Source organism: Nelumbo lutea, chromosome 4 (genome assembly GCF_056320005.1).
Source record: "Nelumbo lutea isolate HS-2025 chromosome 4, American lotus-T2T, whole genome shotgun sequence".
NCBI classification, from domain to species: domain Eukaryota; kingdom Viridiplantae; phylum Streptophyta; class Magnoliopsida; order Proteales; family Nelumbonaceae; genus Nelumbo; species Nelumbo lutea.
In genome coordinates this window covers 80,336,677-80,359,431 of record NC_142687.1, presented here as the reverse complement: position 1 = coordinate 80,359,431, position 22,755 = coordinate 80,336,677, and the positions used below count along the sequence as shown (strand labels likewise).

At 40.1% G+C, this 22,755-nt stretch overlaps 1 protein-coding gene and 1 long non-coding RNA gene across 7 annotated transcripts in view; both read left to right on the top strand.

Annotated features, from left to right (window-relative positions):
* The first annotated feature begins 1,375 nt into the window (after positions 1-1,375).
* LOC148861269 (phytochrome B-like) overlaps positions 1,376-22,755 on the top strand; it is a 92,642-nt gene continuing 71,262 nt past the window's right edge. For 4 of the 6 annotated variants that reach the window (XM_088983953.1, XM_088983954.1, XM_088983956.1 and 1 more), the window contains exons 1-2: positions 1,376-4,445; positions 5,046-5,853. In XM_088983953.1, coding sequence (XP_088840079.1) covers positions 2,381-4,445; positions 5,046-5,853 — 2,873 coding nt within the window. In that variant the 5' untranslated portion in view covers positions 1,376-2,380. Of the gene's footprint in view, positions 4,446-5,045; positions 5,854-8,544; positions 9,627-9,943; positions 9,990-22,755 lie in introns of all 6 variants that reach the window. The other 2 variants (XR_016112814.1, XR_016112815.1) reach the window with 2 other exon arrangements.
* On the top strand, positions 10,505-10,706 carry LOC148861270 (uncharacterized). Its single transcript, XR_016112817.1, has 2 exons — positions 10,505-10,580; positions 10,677-10,706. It is a non-coding gene; the product is annotated as an uncharacterized LOC148861270 (long non-coding RNA).

Below are 22,755 nucleotides of genomic sequence, written 5' to 3'. Positions count from 1 at the left end.
AATCACATAAATATATTAATAATACTAAGGCCCTGTTTGCTTTTCGGTAAGTTACTTACTTGGGTAAATGCAGTTACCTGGGTAAGTATTTATTGGGAAAGGTAAGTGTACTTACCCATTTTCTTTTATTTCCCAAGTAAAAAAAGAAAATGACCATTTTAACTATAAAAATCTATTATTAAATGGGGCATTTTTGTCCCATTTAAGCATTGAAATCCTTCCTTCATGTGGAAAGTTATTTACCCACCTAGAAGATGGGATCACTTACCCACGTAAGTGATACTTTTCCTAGTCTCCACATTAATCTGAAAAAAGAACAAGATATTAATGGTCAATGAGAACCAAAATCCCACTAACCACTTTCCCCCTCTCAAAATCCAAAACAAGAACACCCTCTAAATCTAAAGCTGAATTATTTATGAATAAAGTATAAACACATGAAAAATGCTCACTTTAATAGATTATATGAAGAGAAACATTACAATCAACAATATCGGGACTTCAGAACATGTTCACATGATCCAATGGATATCACTCCATTTTAATTTTTATTGAAATTTGAAAATTTTATTAGTATTTTTATAAATAATAACTCTATTCTTTAAATAATAATTATGCTTTCATTTTTAACATATAGTCATTTTTGTTTTACATACAATTTTAAGATAAAACATATAAATCATTTAAGGCAAATAAAATAAATTATTTTATAATTTGTAGTTTTTAATAGTTCTTTGGGGAAATTAAATCTTAAACTATTCATTCTAGTTTCTATAATTATAATTTTATATTACTTAATTTTTTATTTTTTTGGGAAAATTTTATTTATTTAGCATTTCATATAATAACTCTATTTTTCAAATAATAAATATATTTTCAATTTTAACATATAATTATGTTTAAAATAAAACATATAAATTATTTAAGGTAAACAAATATATTGTTTTTATAATTTTTGGTTTTTATTAAATTTGTATGAAAAATTATTTTTTAAATTATTTATTTCAGTTTTTATAATTATAAATGTTAATCTTCATTAAAATTGGAAAATAATGGAAAGGCAGTCAATGTACAATTTTGTTAAATTATACACCTATATGCATGATTTAATTTGTGAAATATGCACCCAATGGTGGTTTATCCTATATTCATGACTATATAAACGAATATAATTAGAGTGTTTAATATGGATAGTTTAAACCTTGAATTAAATTACTTAATTTGCATTATATTATATATATTAGAAAAAGATTTGAGTGAAAAAAATGATTGAAACACCCATAATTTAATTTAATGATGGATATTGATACAAAGACAATTCATGAAGCTAACCCCATATAATTGAGATGAGAGAAATAGAGATGCCTAACTTCACTTTTATTTTCTTCTTTTGAAAATTATCACGGGTTGTCACAAAACCGTGATGTGCCTATTCTTATTTTTTATCTATAAATAAATATTATTTGTTTTTTGAATAAAAGAAGAAAGAAAAGGAAAATAAAAGGCAGAAGAGCTTTTCTGCTTTTGTATTATCTCTCATCACATACACACATTGACATTTGACGTGACACAACTCACCACCGCCGATGCGGAGTCGAGATCAGCAAGCAGGGCCCCACTCCCATAACGTTCACGTGGGGGGGGTGGTGGGTCCCGACAGAACCACTATAATGTAGGGTCATTGTCAGAATGATTAAAATTTGCGTAATGAAATCATAATCACGCCCATTGGCCACATCCAAACTCTCTTCTCTGCTGATTGGATGCCTCCCAACTCTATCAGGTATGTCTCCAACGAAGTCCCAAAAGCTTGCTGGACCCACCTCCCTAGTGGGCTCCATGGATCCAACGACCTGTCACGTGCACAAACATGGCTTCTGTTTGTTAACACAAATATCCCCTAAAAAACAAAAAGGTAACCGCGGCCCTACCCTTCCCCCAAATTTTAAATTTTCCTACCCCAAAAAGAAATTCTAAATAAATTCTGAAATTAAAAAAAAACGAAGGGAAGAGAGAGAGAGAGCAGCGGCAGCCGGCAGGTAGCCAAATAGCCCAACCCAAAGCTCAGCGAGGGGGACTTGAGGGACAGCATGATAAGTGTGTCCAGGGAATCAATAGAAGGATCAGAACTGTAGAAATCTTTTTCTTCTGCATCGTTTATCCTCACCAGAAAAGTATTAAAACCCCACCCGATAATCCGTTCTTCTTTTTCTTTTGGGCCTTTCTTTTAAGGTCCACCCACACATTTCGATTCTCGAACGAATCAAGAGGGGAAGATTTTTAGTTGAGAGTTGTTAAGATCTCTCCCAAGGGCGAAGGCCCTATCCAGCTAAAGGAAGAGGAAGGAAAAAAGGCAACGGAGAAGACCCCATTCCCATTCATGGCTTCAGACAGCAGAGCAACCAATGCCCACCGAACCCACTCCTCCGGTGGAAGCAATATCAGACCCCACAACCACGCTGACTCCGTGAACAAGGCCATTGCCCAGTACACTATTGATGCTCGTCTCCATGCCGTCTTCGAACAATCAGGCGAGTCCGGTAAGTCCTTCGACTACTCCCAATCCGTTAAAACCACCAATCAATCTGTTCCTGAACAACAAATCACCGCCTACTTGTCCAAAATTCAACGCGGCGGTTACATACAGCCCTTCGGCTGTATGGTCGCCGTCGATGAATCCAACTTCTTGGTCATCGCCTACAGTGAGAATGCCACGGAAATGCTCGACCTTAATCCGCAGTCGGTCCCCAATCTGGACAGACATGAGACTCTCACGGTTGGCACCGATGTCCGAACTCTTTTCATTCCATCGAGTGCGGTTTTGCTCGAGAAGGCCTTTGGTGCCCGGGAAATTACGTTACTCAACCCTGTTTGGGTTCACTGCAAGAATTCCGGGAAACCCTTCTATGCAATTTTGCATAGGATCGATGTGGGAATTGTAATTGATTTGGAGCCTGCAAGGACGGAGGACCCCGCTTTGTCCATTGCAGGGGCCGTGCAGTCACAGAAGCTCGCCGTCCGTGCGATTTCAAGGTTGCAATCGCTTCCGGGTGGGGATATCAAGCTTCTTTGCGATACCGTGGTTGAGCAAGTGCGGGAGCTTACGGGATATGATCGAGTCATGGTGTATAAATTCCACGAGGATGAGCATGGTGAGGTTGTGTCTGAGAGCAAGCGGCCGGACCTGGAGCCTTATATTGGGTTACACTATCCTGCCACTGACATACCCCAGGCCTCAAGGTTCTTGTTCAAGCAAAATCGTATCCGGATGATAGTTAATTGCCATGCCACACCTGTTCGGATAATTCAGGCTGAAGGGTTTACTCAACCTTTATGCTTGGTTGGTTCGACACTCCGTGCCCCACACGGTTGTCATGCTCAGTATATGGCCAACATGGGTTCAATAGCTTCCCTAGCCTTAGCAGTAATTATCAATGGGAGTGATGAAGAAAGTGCTGGTGGGCGTAACTCTATGAGGCTATGGGGACTTGTCGTGTGCCACCATACATCTCCAAGGTGCATTCCCTTCCCCCTCCGTTATGCTTGCGAGTTCCTTATGCAGGCCTTTGGACTTCAGTTGAACATGGAATTGCAATTAGCATCCCAGTTATCAGAGAAGCATGTATTACGGACCCAAACTCTCTTGTGTGATATGCTTCTCCGGGATTCGCCTACTGGTATTGTCACCCAGAGCCCCAGCATCATGGACCTTGTAAAGTGCGATGGGGCTGCACTTTATTACCAAGGGAAATACTATCCACTTGGTGTCACCCCCACTGAGGCTCAGATAAAAGATATTGCAGAGTGGTTGCTGGCTCACCATGGGGACTCCACAGGGTTGAGCACGGACAGTTTGGCTGATGCTGGGTACCCTGGAGCAGCCTCACTTGGTGATGCAGTTTGTGGGATGGCTGTGGCTTATATATCATCTAGAGATTTCTTGTTTTGGTTTAGGTCCCACACAGCCAAAGAGATCAAGTGGGGAGGGGCAAAACATCATCCAGAGGATAAGGATGATGTACAGAGGATGCACCCTCGTTCTTCCTTTAAGGCATTCTTGGAAGTTGTTAAGAGCCGTAGTTTGCCTTGGGAGAATTCTGAGATGGATGCAATTCACTCCTTGCAGCTTATACTTCGGGACTCATTTAGGAATGCTGAGGGCAGTAATTCCAAGGCTGTGGTTAATGCTGAGGTTGGGAATTTGGAGTTGCAAGGGATGGATGAGCTCAGTTCAGTTGCGAGAGAGATGGTTAGGCTGATAGAAACTGCTACTGCTCCCATTTTTGCCGTTGATTCACTTGGGCAGATAAATGGGTGGAATGCAAAGGTTGCAGAGTTGACAGGACTTTCAGTTGAGGAAGCCATGGGGAAGTCACTGGTTCATGATCTTGTTCATAAGGAGTCTGTGGAGGTTGTCAACCAGCTTCTTTATCATGCTCTTAGAGGCAAGTGTAACATCTCTAATTGTTGGTGCTTCTAGTTTGCAAAATCATTAATCAAGTGTTTCATGATTTTATTTGCACAACTAGTACCATGCTGATAAAAAAAAAAACTAATGCCATGACATCAGATTGTTTAACTGGCCAAACAAGAAAAATTGGGTGTGTTAAACATGTCTTGGTGAATCTCGAAATTATGAGTAAACATATGTCATCTGTAAATATGACATTCTTGGTACGATTTTTTTCTCTTGGTATGAATTTAGATTATGCTTTCTGTTACCAAATGTTTAAACTTAAAAGTTTTTTTTTTTTTTTAATTTTTTTTCTCAATAAAAAGTTTCAAGTTCTATCATCTGAAACCATACATTATATCTGGTGCCTGTCCTTTTTGGATACACATGATTACCTATATATTACTTCAATTTTTTTGCCTGCATTTTTTTTATATAATTTTTCTTTTCCAAATGGTTACTGGGCAGAAGTTGGTGTTTTGTACTTTGACAATGAAAATGATTAACAAATCTAGGACCTTCTTCTTCTTCTTCTTCTTCTTCATTTTGTCAACACTGTGAATATTCTATCACTTAATTCAGATTTATGCAGGCGAAGAAGATAAGAATGTAGAAATAAAGCTCAAGACATTTGGCTCACAACAGCTAAATAAAGCCATTTTTGTGGTTGTCAATGCTTGCTCTAGCAAGGATTACATGAATAATATTGTTGGAGTTTGCTTCGTGGGTCAGGATGTCACTGGTCAGAAAGTGGTAATGGACAAGTTTATCCACATACAGGGTGATTATAAAGCCATTGTGCAGAGCCCCAACCCTCTGATCCCACCTATATTTGCGGCTGATGAGAATACTTGTTGCTCGGAGTGGAACACGGCCATGGAAAAGCTGACTGGATGGGGAAGAGGAGACATGATTGGGAAGATGTTGGTGGGGGAGATTTTTGGCAGTATATGTCGGCTAAGGGGTCCGGATGCCTTGACAAAATTCATGATTGTCTTGCACAATGCAATTGGTGGGCAAGAAGCAGACAAGTTTCCATTTTCATTCTTTGACCGCAATGGGAAATATGTACATGCTCTTTTGACAGCAAATAAGAGGGTTAATATGGAAGGCCAGATTATTGGTGCATTCTGTTTCTTGCAGATTGCAAGTCCAGAACTTCAGCAAGCTCTTGAAATTCAGAGACAGCAAGAGAAGAAATGCTTTGCAAGAATGAAAGAGTTGGCCTATATCTGCCAGGAAATAAAGAATCCACTAAGTGGAATACGCTTTTCTAACTCACTCTTGGAGGCTACGGATTTAACTGAAGATCAGAAACAGTTTCTTGAGACGAGTGCTGCTTGTGAGAGGCAGATGATGAAAATCATAAGGGATGTTGATTTGGAGAGAATCGAGGATGGGTAAGTCATCTTTTCTTCCCATTGAGCAAATTATGTTGGCCCACCATCTCCCAATTAGTCTTCCTTTTTTTGATCAATAACAGTGAACATAGTTTTCAAGGCGCCAAGGTGAGGCTGGGCAAAAGGGGGCCCCTTGTTGCCTAGTTGCGTAGGTGATGGATTGTTTTTAATAAAATCCATGAGTACTAGGGTAATTCTCTAGGTTTCATACAACCGGCAACCATCTTTCACTAGTAATTATCTAGAATTTCTATAAAAAAGTATAAACTTCATATTAAAACATAGAAGATCAATATATTCATGAGAAGAAAAAGAATAAAGAAAAAATTCAGAAAAATAGAGGGGCTGGGCCCCTGTTTTTGCCCTAGGAAGAAGAGAAATAATATGTTGATTGGACAAAATTGTAAGTTTTTTCTTGCTTATTGGTTCAGGTTTTGAAATCTTCAAGGATTCAAGAGAGCATGCACCCAACATGTGTGTTGATTGACCCTAACAAATAAGAAAATAATAAAAAGAAATAAGTATTTTGACCCACAAAATGAATAATGTATTTTGACAATATCTATTTTATTATTATAACCTCAAAACATTAAGACTATAAAAACATATAATAGCACCATGTACAAAATAGTTAGGCACTTAAGTAAGGCTCCCTCCATGGGCACCCTTGTCGCCTAGGCATTGCCTTGACAACTATGACAATGATTTTCACACACACACACACACACACACACACACATACTGAGAATGAATTACATCCTGATCATCCTGGTGATCGACCTGGCCCTGAATACACACTCCATATTTACATTAATTGATACATGTAAAGTCTATACACAGTAATGTCACTCTTAAAGTCTATACACAGCCACTGATCATATGTTCTGTTTTAGTCCCATATTTACATTAATTGATACATGTAAAGTCTATACACATGAGCAGGATCGGAAACAACAAAACAGCCAGTAACTAGTAATGTCACTCTTAAAGTCTATACACAGCCACTGATCAAGTTGGTCCCAATCCTAAGTATATCCTCATTTGCACCCCTATTATTTTTAAAATCACATATCATATGTTCTGTTATAGTCCTACTTATTTTAAAACTGTTTGTTTCTAGGGTATTTGTCCATGAAATTCATTTTGCATTTCATACTTCATTAGTTTCATCAATTAAAACAATATCACAGAAAACAACATGCACCATGGGACCATCTTGATCAGCAAACAAATGCACCATGGGGTCAAGCCCACTGAGACACCAATTGAGTTAAATCATCACCTTGGTGATCAAGATGGTCACCCCTTGATTGATACAATAAGGGTTTAGTTCCTAGTTGGGAGGTCCATTTGTTGTGAGCCAGTTTATGCATGCCCCAAGAAGTATACACCTAGAAGCAACTCACAAAATTTTGAGATATTTGAAATCATCTCTACCTTTTCTGGTCATGGGCATCTTAGAGTTGAGGTGTATATAGATTAGATTGAGCTGAGTTTATCACAAACAGGAGATTTACATCTAGATATTGCTCATTTGTTGGAGGTAACTTGGTTATTTGGCACAATTAAACGCAGAATGTTTTTTTTTTTGATGAGTGAATGGTATTTTATTAAATAGAGATAGAAATAGTACAAGCATGAAGCACTCCCCATAAAGGTGGTTCCAAACCCAAGTTTTTTCATATTGCAGTTACAAATTAGCCAAAAATAGAGAATCCCTCGAACCCCCTTGTTTAGCTAAAGAATCTGTTCCAACTTTAATAAAGTGAGGAAAAAGTGAAGAAAAGGATAGAAGAAAGAAAGAGAAAGGGAAGGGAAAGAGAAGAATAGGAGAAGAAAAGAGGGAAGATAAGAAAGGAGAAATCTGTTCTATTCTTCTTACTGTCGATCCAGGTTGTATTAACATTCTATTAAGGCTGAAATGACTACAATACCCTTAGGAAAATTACAACAGATATAAGATAGAAAGAATAACATGAAAATGACAATACTGTCCCTGCTACCTACTTCTAACAATTCTGACACTCCCTCTTAAGTTGGAGTATATATATCATAAAGTTCTAGCTTGTTACAAATATAGTCCATCTTTGAGCGGCCCACACTTTTAGTAAAAATATCAGCTACTTGGTCTTCAGATTTAACATAGGGTGTAACAACCTCTCCACTTGTCACTCTTTCTCACGAAATGGCAATCAACTTCAATGTGTTTAGTCCTTTCATGAAACACTGGATTAGAGGCAATATGTATTGCGGCTTGGTTGTTACAAAGCAGTTTAATGGGTTGACAAATTGTGATATTAATCTCCCGAAGAAGATGCTTCAACCAGACTAGCTCACGGGTAGCATGGGCTATTGCCCTGTATTCAGCTTTAGCGCTACTCCTAGAAACTACATTCTGCTTCTTACTCTTCCAAGTTGTTGGAAAGGGATGACAAGGATTATTCCTTGTGGAATCCGAGTTAGAATCTTTCCTATTTTTTTTAGTTATTTATTTTCTTATTTAGGCTGTGATTATTTTCCTTTTTTAGGCTGTTGTTTAGTTTCCTTTTTTTCTTTAGGCTAAATTAGTGGGTTAGTTTCCTAGAATAGCTCGTAGATTGATTCTTAGAAGTTGTATATATTTGTACAGATCTTCTCAATGAAATTAGAACAAAAATCTTCAACCATTTGTTTCTGCTTTCATGGTATCAGAGCCTGCGACGATGTCTGGAACGAGCCATTCTTCATCAACAGTGGACTCGACAGCAGTAGATTCAACCATGAATGCATCGAGATCCCTTGGAACCTCCTTCACCACCTCTGACATAAGCCATTCTCTGCAGATTACCCAACACAAATTAAATGGGTCTAATTTTGTGAATGGTTTCAATCCGTTTTGTTAGTGATTCGAGGAAAAGGAAAAGTGGGTTACCTTACTGGTGAAATCCCTCCTCTAGCGAGCAGTGATGCAAATTACAAGACATGGGAAGCTGAAAATTTCATTGTCATGGCGCGGTTAATCAATTCCATGGAGCCGCAAATAGGACGCACGTATCTGTTTTTACAAGAATGCTCACGAAATATGGAAGGTTGTTCAGGAGATGTACTCAGATCTTGGAAACACGTCTCAGTGTTTTGAAATTCATTCTCTCCTGTTGAACATAAGGCAAGGGATCAATGTAAGTAACAGAGTACTACAACAGGTTGATTGATCTATGGCAAGAAATGGATTTGTTTTATACAATTCCATGGAAGTGTACTGATGATGGAGTACTGTACAATAAAGTCCTTGAGAAAGATCGAGTATTTGATTTTCTTCAAGGACTCAATAAAGACCTGGATGAAGTATGAAGTCATATTCTTGGAATCAAACCCCTTCCTTCACTTCGTGAGGTGTTCTCTGAGGTTCGACGATAAGAAAGTAGGAGGAAAGTCATGCTGAACCCGTCATCACACGGAATCCTAGAGGAACAATCTCAAGGATCTGCACTTGCATCTACTCGGTCTCAACCTCAGAAGAAAAAAGAAAACCACCAGTGGTGTGAACACTACAAAAAAGCCGTATCACACAAAGGAGACTTGCCAGGACATTCATGGAAAACCTCTAGATTGGAAACCACGGAATCAGAGGAAAGGTAACCCTTCAGCTCATGTAGCCGAATTTGCTGAGACAAAGAAGCCTAACACAACAACTTTCACACTGGAACAAATGGAGATTTTAAGGTCTCTTCTTCACCAGCAACAGATTTCTGAGGCACCGGGTTCTACACCTACAACAACAATTGCACAACGAGGTAATATCTCATCATCTCTATTATCACGAAAAGATGATCTCAACGACTGGATTGTTGACACCGGTGCATCAGATCATATGACAGGACATCATACAACTTTTTTGAATTATAAAAAATATGATGGCGAGATAAAAGTCTTAGTGGCAAATGGGAATACAATAATTGTGGCTGGAGTTGGAGATGTTTTTTTCCAATGACTTTATTTGAAATCTATTCTTTATGTTTCGAGTTTAAGATATAATCTCCTTTTTGTTAGTAAGTTAACTAAGGATAAAAATTGTAAAGTAACATTTCTTTGTAATCGTTGTATTTTTCAGGATCCGTCTTCGGGGAAGATGATTGGCAATGCTGAAGAACGACATGGTCTCTACTATCTCACTGATTCTTCTCCAAGGCCAAAACCACATCTATCTCTTTCTGCGTCTAGTTCGTTGAATTCAGATGTAGTTCTATGGCACAAACGCTTAGGACATCCTAGTTTTCAATATTTGAAACATTTGTATCCAAACTTATTTCTCAATAAAGATCCTTCTTCTATCCATTGTGTCATGTATTCTTGCGAAACAGTCCAGAAAAAATTATCCTATTCACAATTACAAACCTTCCAAACCGTTCCATCTTGTTCACAGTGATATTTGGGGAGCATCACGGGTTGTGGATTTAACAGGCAAGAGATGGTTCATCACCTTCATAGATGACCATACTCGTGCTTGTTGGGTTTATCTCTTGAAGAACAAATCTGATGCCCGGTATGTATTTCAACAGTTCCATAAAATGATAAAGAATGTGTTCCAATGCAACATTCACATACTCCGCACAAATAATGGAGGAGAGTACCTTGCACAGATTCTTGGAGATTACCTCATTCAAAATGGCATATTTCATCAAAGCTCATGTACATCTACTCCACAACAAAATGGGGTTGCAGAACGAAAAAATCGTCATTTGTTGGAGGTAGCTCGATCACTCATGTTTGCTAATGACCATACTCGTGCTTGCTGGGTTTATCTCTTGAAGAACAAATCTGATGCCCGATATGTATTTCAACAGTTCCATAAAATGATAAAGAATGTGTTCCAATGCAACATTCACATACTCCGCACAAATAATGGAGGAGAGTACTTTGCACAGATTCTTGGAGATTACCTCATTCAAAATGGCATATTTCATCAAAGCTCATGTACATCTACTCCACAACAAAATGGGGTTGCAGAACGAAAAAATCGTCATTTGTTGGAGGTAGCTCGATCACTCATGTTTGCTAATGCTGTTCCACATCATTTTTGGGAGAATCTGTATTAACTGGTGCCTATTTAATCAATAGACTTCCATCAAAACCCCTCAAATTCTGTACACCAGTCAGTTGTCTCCAAAAAGAATTCTCTCATATTCGTTTACTCAACTCTCTCCCACAAAAAATATTCGGGTGTTCTATGTTTGTTCATAATACCAATCCTACTTGGGGAAAACTTGATCCAAAGGCCATCAGATGTATCTTCATAGGATACTTTCCCACTAAAAAGGATATAAATGTTACAATCCTGTCACAAAAAAAATTCTATGTATCCTATGATGTTACATTCCTGGAAGATCAATCCTTCTATTCCCATGATTCTCTTCAGGGGGAGAACTTAATTGAAGATAATCATTGGGATCCTTCGATATCTCTTCCTGTGTCTTTGCCCCAGTTTCTATCAGTGTCCACTTTACCATCCTCTGAGTCTCCACCATTACCCCTACCAGATACAACCATAGGTCTCGATCAAGGGGGAGAATCGGTCCAACAACAAAGTGAACTAATTGTTTACTCAAGGAGGCCCCGTGTTACTCAGCAAAACCAATCATTGGAACCTATGGCGGATTCATCACAAGATTCACAAAGAGGTGTTGTTACAATTGATGATCTGGATGTTCCTATTGCTACAAGAAAGGGGGTAAGATTTTGTACTCAACATCCGATTTCAAATCATTTGTCATATTGCTATTTATCTAACACTCACATGGCATTTGTATCTCAACTTGATAATGTAACAATTCTTGTAAATATATATGATGCCTTGAGAGATTCAAAATGGAAGGTTGCTGCTTTGGAAGAGATGAAGGCACTAAATGACAATAATACATGGGAAGTTGTAAACATGCCTAAAGGGAAGAAGTTAGTGGGATGTAAGTGGATTTTTACGGTGAAAGTAGGCTTGGAAGGGAAAATAGAGAGATACAAGGCGCGTTTGGTTGCTCAAGGATATACGCAAACATACAGGCTTGATTACGAAGAAACTTTTGCATCAATTGCAAAATTGAACTCCATACGGGTTTTCTTGTCTATGGCAGCCAGCTTGGATTGGGAATTGCTCCAAATGGATGTTTCAAATGCTTTCCTGAATGGAACTCTTGATGAAGAAGTCTACATGAAGCTGCCTCCTGGCTTCGAAGACAAAGAAAAACCATGATCAGTGTGTAAATTGAAGAAGTCTTTGTATGGGTTAAAACAATCTCCTAGGGCATGGTTCACTCGATTTAGCACAGTTATGAAAAGATTTGGATACACACAAGGACAGGCATATCACACCTTATTCATAAAACAATCAAGGGATGGAAAAAAATCAATCTTGATTGTGTATGTTGATGATATGGTAATCACGGGTGATGATAATGATGAGATTACGAATCTCAAGGGCCTACTACAATCTGAGTTCAAAGTTAAGGATTTTGGAAAACTTCGGTATTTCCTTGGGATGGAAATTGCTAGAAGCAAAACTAGTATTTTTATTTCTCAAAGAAAATACATCCTAGATTTGTTGAAGGAAATCGGGAAGCTTGGTTGTCATCCAACTAGCACTCCACTGGAGAAGAATTGGAAGCATAAGATCTCTGAGAATGATCCTCCAGCTAACAAAGAGAGATATCAATGTCTTGTGGGAAAACTAATCTGTCTATCACTTACTAGGCCCGATATTGCCTATAGTGTTAGCATAGTTAGTCAGTTTATGCATGCTCCGACCGAGAGACATCAGTGTGCTGTTGATCAGATCCTTAGATATTTGAAAGGAACTCCTGGCAAGGGTATATTGTTCAAGAAAAGTGATAACCGGTTAGTTGAGGGATTTTGGACTGGTTTGGTTGAGGACAGTAAGTCTACTACATGATATTGTACAAAGGTTTGGAGGAATGTTGTTACATGACTAAGTAAGAAGCAAACTGTTGTGTCCAGAAGTAGTGCAGAAGCAGAATACAAGCCAATTGCACAAGGGATTTGTGAGTTAATATGGCTTGAACGACTACTGCCAGACTTAAATGTTCCACTTGATAGTCCAATGAAATTGTACACAACCCTATTCAACATGATCGAATGAAGCATCTTCGCATTGACAAAAATTTCATCAAATCAGAGATCGAAAGTGGAAAAATTTGTCTATCCTATGTGCCATTTGGATCACAAGAGGCAGACATCCTCACTAAACCATTACTTAGGGTCAAGTTTGAGACAAATGCATCCAATCTGGGAATGATTGATATACATTCACCAGCTTGAGGGGGATTGTTGGAAAGGGATGACGAGGATTATTCCTTGTGGAATCCAAGTCATAATCTTTTCTATTTTTTTAGTTATTTATTTTCTTATTTAGGCTATGATTATTTTCCTTTTTTAGGCTGTGATTTAGTTTCCTTTTTTTCTTTAGGCTAAATTAGTGAGTTAGTTTCCTAGAATAACTCCTAGATTGATTCTTAGAAGTTGTATATATTTGTACAGATCTTCTCAATGAAATTAGAACAGAAATCTTCAACCATTTGTTTCTGTTTTCACTACAAACATGTTCTAAACTTGGAATAGTAGAAAGCAGTCAAAATGAGTTGGGTGATGCAAGTGTCTTTTCAAACTCTAAGGCGAGCAGCTGTCCAAGTGTATCACCATCCCTTACCCTTCATTGTCCAAATGTGTTGGTCCTCGATAAGACATCCGTCATGAGAAAAAGAAAAAATGTTACCATCCTCAACAAGTTGAGCAAAGGAGACATACCAAGAAAGGGGGTGATCTGTGCAAGTACGCTTACCTTTACAAAGGGCAATAAGAAGATCAAGATCTGAGGATGGTGGATCTATCAATAGCAAAGACTCTGGTGGCATGTCAGAAGCTAGAGCTGGATCAACTACTGGCACCAATTCTGGTTGTTTATCAAGTCTAGAGTATACTCTGTGAGTAGATGGTCGAATAGGCTCCTCCATAGTAGGTAAGGGAATAAAGCATCACCAGATTCAGAGGGAAGAGGAATAGGAGGAGAAGGTTCATGTCCAAAGAAATAGGGTAAACTCTCAAAGAAGGTAACATTTGGAGCAACAAAAGCTTTCCGTAAAACAGGTTCATAGCATTTGTAACCTTTTTGAGTACGAGAGTAACCAAGAAAAACACATCTAATAGCTATGGAGTCAAGTTTATCATGGCCTGGACCCAATTTGTGAACAAAACACACAACCAAACACACGAGGAGGAAGAGAGAAATGTGAGGTGGAAGGAAACAAGATAGAGAAATGTGACTCGCTGTCTAGGACTGGAGAAGGCATACGGTTTATGAGAAAACAAGAGGTGAGAATTGCATCACTCCAATAGATTTTAGGAACTGACATTTGAATCAATAAGGCCAAAGCAGTTTCAATCATATGACGATTTTTTCTCTCAACCACAACATTTTGCTGAGGAGTGTGTAAACATGAGGGCTGATGTATAATACTATGAGAGTCAAAATAATATTGAAAAATATTATGAAAGTATTCCTTGGCATTATTTGAATGAAACACTTTAATGCATACACCAAATGATTCCTTATCTCAGCATGAAAAGATAGAAAAATAGAGAACAATTCTGAACGATCCTTCATTAAGGGGCCATTTGGCAAGTCTTTTTTGAAAGATCTTTTGGAAGCTCTGGCAGTCAAAAGACGATGTGAGCTTTTGCATCAAGATCTTAACAGTTTGAAGACCGTTTGGTTAAGGCGCATCTGTCCGCATGTCTTTCCGCACGAAGATGAGTTGAAAAAAAGGCGAAAAACTCCATTTGGAGCTTCCCGAAAATAGCCCGAAATGGGCTTCTCGCGTCTTTTCGGGGTTGTGACTTTCGGCGGCTAGATCTTTTCCCAACCAAACGGGAAAAGACCAAAATGCAGGCTGTCAGGCTTCTAAAAAACTGACAACCCGCGTGAAAAGACACGCCAAACAGGGCCTAAGTAAATCCATGTCATTCTTGAATAGTCATCAATAAATGTTACAAAATATCTGAATCCATTATAAGATGACACACGACTAGGACCCCAAACATTCGAGTGGACTAAAGCAAAAGGACTCAGGACTCTCTTATCATCCCTGGGAACAAAAGACACTCTATGATGTTTACTCAACTGACATGACTCACAATCTAGCTGAGTTAGAATCTAAGGTTGGGGTTTGCTTTTCCAAAACGTGCAGAGAAGGATGACCAAGACGGCAATGCCATTGATGTGGTGTAAGAGAGGAATGAAGAGCCTTTTGAGGACCATGGTCATCCAAGTAGTACAATCCTCCAACTTCACAACTGCCACCAACTGTCTTCCCCGTCTTGAAATCCTAAAAGACACAATATGAATGATAAAATGCTACTGAACAATGACAGGTTTGAGTAAGCTTACTTACAGACAAGAGACTAAAGGGAAACTTAAGAACATAAAAAATCGAGCGTAAACTAAGGTCAGAACCAAGAGACACATTATCGGTACCGACATTAGTAGAAGAAGAACTATTAGCTAAGGTAACGGTTTGAGAGATAGAAGGTGGGTGACAAGGATACAAACATATCTGATGAGCTAGTCTTGTGGTCTGAAGTTCCAGAATCAATTACCCAAGGTGAAGGTGAAGAACTAGAAGCAAGACAAGCAGTACCTGACTTCACAAGTGTAGCAGTGGCAGAACTAGAAGAGGCAAACTGGCGAAGCTTTTCATACTCCTCACATGAGATAGAAATTGTGTCTTTATCCTTACCAACATTGGAAGTAGGAGCAATTTCAGTCACACTAAGACTCCCAAAATCACCTTTAACCATTGCTTGTTTAGTCCAGGAGGATGGAGGGCCATGAAGATCATAACAAAAGTTGACTGTGTGACCTTCCTGTCCACAATGTGAGCACTCATGGGCTGAACCATGGCCACTACCACTACGACCACCACCACCCCTTGCACCACCAAACTCTCTACCACCTCCTCGTGCACCTCTGGGCCCATGACCAAAACTCCTCACATTTCCTCCACCTCTACCACACATATGTCTGCTAGGAAAACCTCTGGAACCACCATGGCTGATCTCTCTGAAGGTGGGAGATGATCACTATGTGGATTTGAGGCTCTTCTTATGTGAGAGAGAACCTCAAACAAGGATGGAAGATCACTGCTCCCTAAGATTTGGGATCGTACTGGTTCAAATTCAGATCTCAACCCAGATAAAAATCTTGCTACATCTAGATGTTCTTGTTGTTCTTGTTGAGTCTTCAAATCAGTGGATATGGGTTGATAAACATCGAGCTCATTCCTTAAACTTTTTAGAGAAGCATAGCATTCTTCAACACTTTTATCTCCTTGTTGAAGAGAAAAATAGTCTTGGTACAACTGGTAAATTCTTGTGACATTGTCTTGTCCAGAGTACAATTGCTTGGCATGGTCCCAAATCTCCTTGGCCGTGTCTAGAAACATAAGGTTTACACTAATGTGATTCTCCATACTATTCCCAAGTGATGTCATAATTTGGATATTCTCTTGTACCCATTCATTGTACCCTTTTGATTCACTTTTCAATGGACCCTCCTTGATGTATTTCAACTTGCCTCTTGCAATGAGAGATACCTCAACCGACTTGGCCCATGGGACATAATTAGTACCATTAAGTTTCACCGTATTTAATTGAGAAGTCATGAAATCTGATTGCACAACTATTGTAGGTTTAGTGCTACCATTTGATGAAACCATGAGTGAGAGGAGATCACTGATTTGTCACTTAGGCAAACTATCAAACAGCTAGTATGCAATTACTGTAACACCTTTTTCTTTAGGAAAAACACCAAGAATCATTAGCCATCTACTTTAGAAACACTTGGGAAATATTGCATACTTACCAAAAGGTGTCACCACAACATAAATGAAACGATGAGTGAGAGGAGATCACTGATTTGTCACTTAGGCAAACTATCAAACAGCTAGTATGCAATTACTGTAACACCTTTTTCTTTAGGAAAAACACCAAGAATCATTAGCCATTTAGAAACACTTGGGAAATATTGCATACTTACCCATAAGGTGTCACCACAACATAAACCACTACAAAATCACCACACATTGAGGAGTACCTACCTCACTACTCGAAACATCACAAAGCTTTTAGGAAAACACCACCAATTCACACAACACGAAAGAGAAGAAGATAGGAAGAGAAAGGGAAGGGAAAGAGAATAGGAGAAGAAAAGAGGGAAGACAAGGAAAAACACTGATGGCTCGTGCTAGCGAAGGAGAGTTCTCACCGGTAAGGAAAATGAGGAGATTCATAAAGGTGGAATCCAAAGAACTGCTGTTGGAGGAGATGTTTCACCAAAAGGTAATCACGTTGAAGATTAGGGAAGGTAGAAAAGGGACAATATTTCTAGTAGGGGAGGCGATATTCTGGTTTCAAAGCTTCCTCGATGGAGCAGTGAATGTAAGCTGGTGTTTGTAGTGGAGAGACAACTTCAAATCACCTAGCAAAGAATACCTGGCCAATAGAAAAAGGAACTCGAGAGGTTGGTTCGTGACTCTGGAAGAGAGATTTGAAAAAGGGAGAAAACAGATGGTTGTTATACCAAAAGGCAGAAATTTGGGAGGATGGATAGGGTTAGCTAATGAGATACATCGACTTGTAACTAGGATCCGAAGGTCAGATCTTCATGGATAGGTGGAGAAGCAGAAGCAAGAAGAAGATAGAACGTTGGAAAAAAAGGTGGGGCCGAAGGAGGAAATGAAGGAGAGAAGGAAAAGATTGGAGAAGTTGGGATTAGAAAATGACATAGAGGAAAATGATAACACAGTGGTGTCTCTTTCCACCCCAGTTCCTAAGATAATGATAGAAGGAGAAAGTGAAGATCGGAAGAGGAGACTAATGCTCTCTGTGAAAAACAAAGTGAAAGACTGGAAACATGTATTGGAAGAAGCATCCAAGAAGTTGGGACTGAAACAAACGGTCATTATTATGCCGTTTGAAGAGAACAGGGCGATACTGGATGTGGGTGTGGAAGAGGTAGACTTCACTATAGTTCAAACCAATGAGGGCATTGTAATGGTGGAGAAATGGTGTTCCTCCTGTAACTCGAAGACCTTTAACAATGGAGACTTTCGATTGAACTTGGTAGGCCTACCTTTCAATCTATGGCGTAAATGTCTGTTGGAGAAAATCGCAACTGCGTTGGGTGGAGTTCTCATCTCCTACAAGAAAACGGACTTGAAGGCTGTAGGGCTGAGAATTGCAGGAGTGAAGCCAGATGCTGTCCCACGATCGTTTGAACTGCTAGTTGAGGGCATGTGGAGCAAGGTATGGGTTGCATCAGAACTGGAAACAACACTGTGGAATGGGAGGTCGAAGGTTGAAGAAGATGGCGACATGGCAGGATGGGTGACATGTGGTGGCGCAAAGAAGCCACAAGTCCCTTGTGTAAAAAACAGGGTATGACGTGTACCTCTAAGGAAGATAAAGAGTCAAGACTCTCGTAGTTTCTGGCTCCAGAAAAAGAATTATGTTAAAAAATTGGGGATAGGAAGGCAAGAGACTTCTCATTTAAGGAGATATTAATAAATGGGGCCGGTGTAGCGAGTGGGGTGGGCCCACAAGGGAGTAAGACAAAGGAGTGTCGGACCTTAGTCGAGCCAGTGGTTCGAGCCGGGTCTGACACAGCTAACTTGGCCCACTGAAAGGTTAGTAGGGCGACACATGACTTATTAAGTCATCACGTGAGGCAACCCACTGGACCGTTGATAGACAGTCTCAAGGGTCCATCATCGTCTTCAACATCTTTGATGTCGAACAGTTTACAGATCCGGTGCGATATGAGATGGAATCCGTCCAAAGATGGCGACAGAGCGCCCTAATCCAAGATTCTTTAGATGGAGAAATGAGACATAGGTAGAAAGCGAGTTAGATTGGTGCGACTTGGAGGAAGAATCTGAGATTTCTTGTTCGGATGAAAACTCCATAGTTGGAAGCGACCATTTTCTAGAGCCGGGTGACATGGAAGCCCTTTTCAGCCTTAATCTGGAAGATCAAGCCTCTCAGTTTTAGTCTAGTCTGAAACCGTTGGTAGAAGTAAGGGCATCGAACACTGTAGAAAACCTACCGTCAAAGGAGAAGGATCCAACCAGAGCCATAGACAAAGGGAACATCGATAGGGATGAGTGAGGTGAGCCAGGAGATAAACCCTGACACGCCAAGCAAGGTCAAGGTGCTAGATCCAGGTCAAGGCCATATGATTTAGAAAGACATTGACCAACCAGCAACACCCACTGAGTCGGGAACCGGGGACACCATCTTTGTACCCTCTTTGAGCCTTCCTACAACCAACCTAGGTGTACCAGGTATCCAAGGTAATTGTGTAAATTCGGTTTTGGTTACTTATGGTGATTGTGCTATCCCTGCAGACACTACAACCGAGAACCAACTTCACAGAGAGCTCCAGAATACTGAAGGTGGCCAGACTGTCGGGATAGCAAGTGATGTGGTGGGGGAGGTGGCAGCAATTGATGTTGTAGGGGATAGCAGAGAAAATGATGTAATGATAACAAGGGTGGTAGAAGGTAGAGGGAAAGAAGCTGAGGATCATGGGGAGGGTGATTTTGATGAGGAAATAACGCTAAGGAAATGGGCTGAGAAGATGGGGCTGAAATTTTTGCAGTTAGGCCCGGACAAGACTCAGAAGAAGGAGTTGTCTGAAGGAGGAAAACTAGGCAAGAGGCAGGTAAGGGAGCTGAAAAAACAGATAGGAAGGTGGGGCAAGAGGGTGAAGGATGGTGGGATAGGTGGAAGGAGAGGCTGAAGTTAAAAGATAAGGCAGGGATAAATGATGTGATGTTGAAATGAAGATTATAAGTTGGAATGTTAGAGGTCTAGGGCGGGTAGCGAAGAGAAGACTCATAAAGGAAGTGTTAAGAAGAGAAAATCCAGATGTGGTGATGCTCCAAGAGTCTAAGGCACAAGAGGTTGATAGAAGGTGGGCAAGGAGTATCTGGGGAGGCGCCTTGTCGTGTGGAGCCTCAGGAGGAATAGTCACTATGTGGAATTAGAATACGGTGGAATGTGTGGAGGAATTTTTTTTTTGATCAATAACACTTTCACTAATTCATCAGTAGAAAATTAACAAGTGGAAGACAAACACACTTATCTTCCAAGAGTCACAAAGAACTTCAAGAAATGAAAAAAGAAATTACCAAGATACAAAGACACTAACATTACAGCTTAGCCCAAAACAAAGAATCCCTTTATACCCCTTGTTTTGCTAAACCGTCAGCTAGGGAATTAGCTGATCTTTTAATCCAACATGTCTTAACTTCCATCTCCCGCACCAGCCATTTGAATTTCCTCTTCTCATTATTATACTTCCATAAATCATTTTGATCTTTAGTCAGCCACCCTATCACCACCTCTGAATCCCCTTCAATTATAAGTTTCTTGATGTTCAATTCCTTAGCTTTCCGGGCTCCTTCCATAATTGCACATATCTCAGCTCTAAGGGAGTCACCCACTCCAATTGGGCCTGAGAACATAGTAGAGATGACCCCATTTTCATCTCTAAAAACACCCCCGATCTCCGATTGTCCCGGGTTTCCCCTGCTGCATCCATCAAAGTTTAATTTCAAGAATCCACTAGGTGGGGGGGTCCAAGCCACACTCATTACTGACTTGGTCTGCGTGCAATTTGCAATTTCACCCCACTTCCTCAACATGTCATCCATAGTGTAATCTGTGAATATTTCCAAATATTTCGGCCACTGTATCGCCCTAAACTGTATGATAACCCTCAGATCTGCTGTTCCTTTCTAAGTTTTTGAGAATATCCTGGAGTTTCTTTCTTCCCACAGTGTCCAACATACTGCAACCCTTAGTCCTCTCCACATTGTCCTTCCCCTTTTTAACCGCCACCTGAAAAAGGAAGGTGAGAAAAGGCCCTGCATGTTTGATGGGGGATTCCAGCTGCATCCAAATAAGGAGAAAGCCCAATCCCACAATGACCTCGCGAAGTGGCAAGACACCAGTAGGTGAAAACCAGTCTCCCCATCTGCTTTACACAGAACACACCACTGAGGTGACAAGCAAGTATTGGGTCTCTTCTTTCCATATAGGCTTCCCAACAAAAACTACCAACCCTAGGAGGTATTGCTCTGCACCAAACCTCACCAACAGGGAAAGGGGACAAGGTAGGACTGGTGGACTGACTTAAGACTTTGAAGAACGAAGCACAAGAGAAAATGCCATTGGGGGTAGGTGTCCAAATTCTAGAATCCGCCCTAGTGGGGTCTAAGACAACATTATCAAGAAGTGCAAGAAGGCTTGAAATACAGTCGAAGTCTGAGTCCCTCAAATCCCTTCTTAGACCCAAGTTCCACCCAATCCTAGAAGTGGAAGAGAACGGGGTGGTGAAAGACGAGATCGACTCATTTTTCAAATAAAAAAGAGCATACAAAGACGGAAACTGATCCTTTAGAGGGGCGCTCCCCACCTAGGTTTGTTCCCAAAATTTTATGGAGTTACTGGAATTCAAGTCATACCTAATATTAGGAATGAAAACTGGTAGCAGGTCATGAATGGCTTTCCAAGGAGAATTGCTTATGATCCTAGCTCTGATTCCAGCGTCCCATCCATTGTGCTCCAGCCCATGAGTACATGCCACTATTCTAGCCCATAGCTTCTCCTTCTCCATAGGAAACCTCCACAACCACTTACCCAGCAGAGTCATATTCCTTCTCCTAATACTCTCAAGCCCCAAATCACCATATGACTTACTCCTACACACTATTTCCCAGCTAACTCTATGATCCCTCTTCTCTTCTCCTGACTCTCACGGGAAATCTCTCATTATCTTCTCTAATCTGTTAGCAATCTTCACTGGGATTTTAAACACCGACATGAAAAAGATGGGTAAGTTAGCAAGCGTGGCCTTAATTAGTGTAATTCTCCCACTAAGAGAAAGGTAGTTCTTTTTCCAGGATACCAATCTTTTTTCAAACCTTTCCATCACCGGGTTCCAGAAACTCTCTCTCTTGGGATTATCACCTAATGGTAATCCTAAGTAGTTCAGAGCCCACCCCGAAACTTCACACCCCAGCACTTCAACACTCTCCTTGATCTCTCCCTCCTCCAAATTCACCCCCACTGCACAGCTTTTCCCAAGGTTAACCTTCAAATTGGACATTTGCTCAAACAGTTGTATCACCGACTTTAAGTTCCTAATAAACCTCACATTACCACCTTCAAAACATCATATCATCAGCAAACTGTAAGTGAGTGAGGGGGGTTTTCACCCTCCCAACCCTCCAGCCTCTAATGAGCCCCCTAGAATCTGCTCTGTGAATCAGTTTCCCCAAAACCTCCGCAATTAAAATGAACAAGAAAGGAGAAAGGGGGTCTCCTTGTCTTATACCCCTACTGGCTGGAAAGAAATCTACTACTGTCCCATTCACTAGTACTGAATAATGACAATTCCGGACACAACCCATGATCCACTTACATCATCTAGCCCAAAACCCGAATTTAATTAAAACTTTCCTCAAGAACTCCCAGTCCACCAAGTCATAAGCCTTTTCCGAGTCCAGCTCACAGACCACTCCCTTCTTCTTATCCCTCTTAAAGTTCTCCACACTCTCATTAGTAATTAAAATCTGGTCTGTAATTTGTCTTCCACTCACAAAAGCTCCTTGATAGTGTGCAATGATATCTGGCAGTACCTTCTTCAGCCTCAAAGACAACACTTTTGCAATGATCTTATACAAGCAATTAACCAAGCTTATTGGCCTAAAATCCTTCGGGTGGGATGCATCTTTCTTTTTTGGAATTAAGGCTATAAATGTAGAGTTCACACCTGGATTGACAATTCCTCTCTTG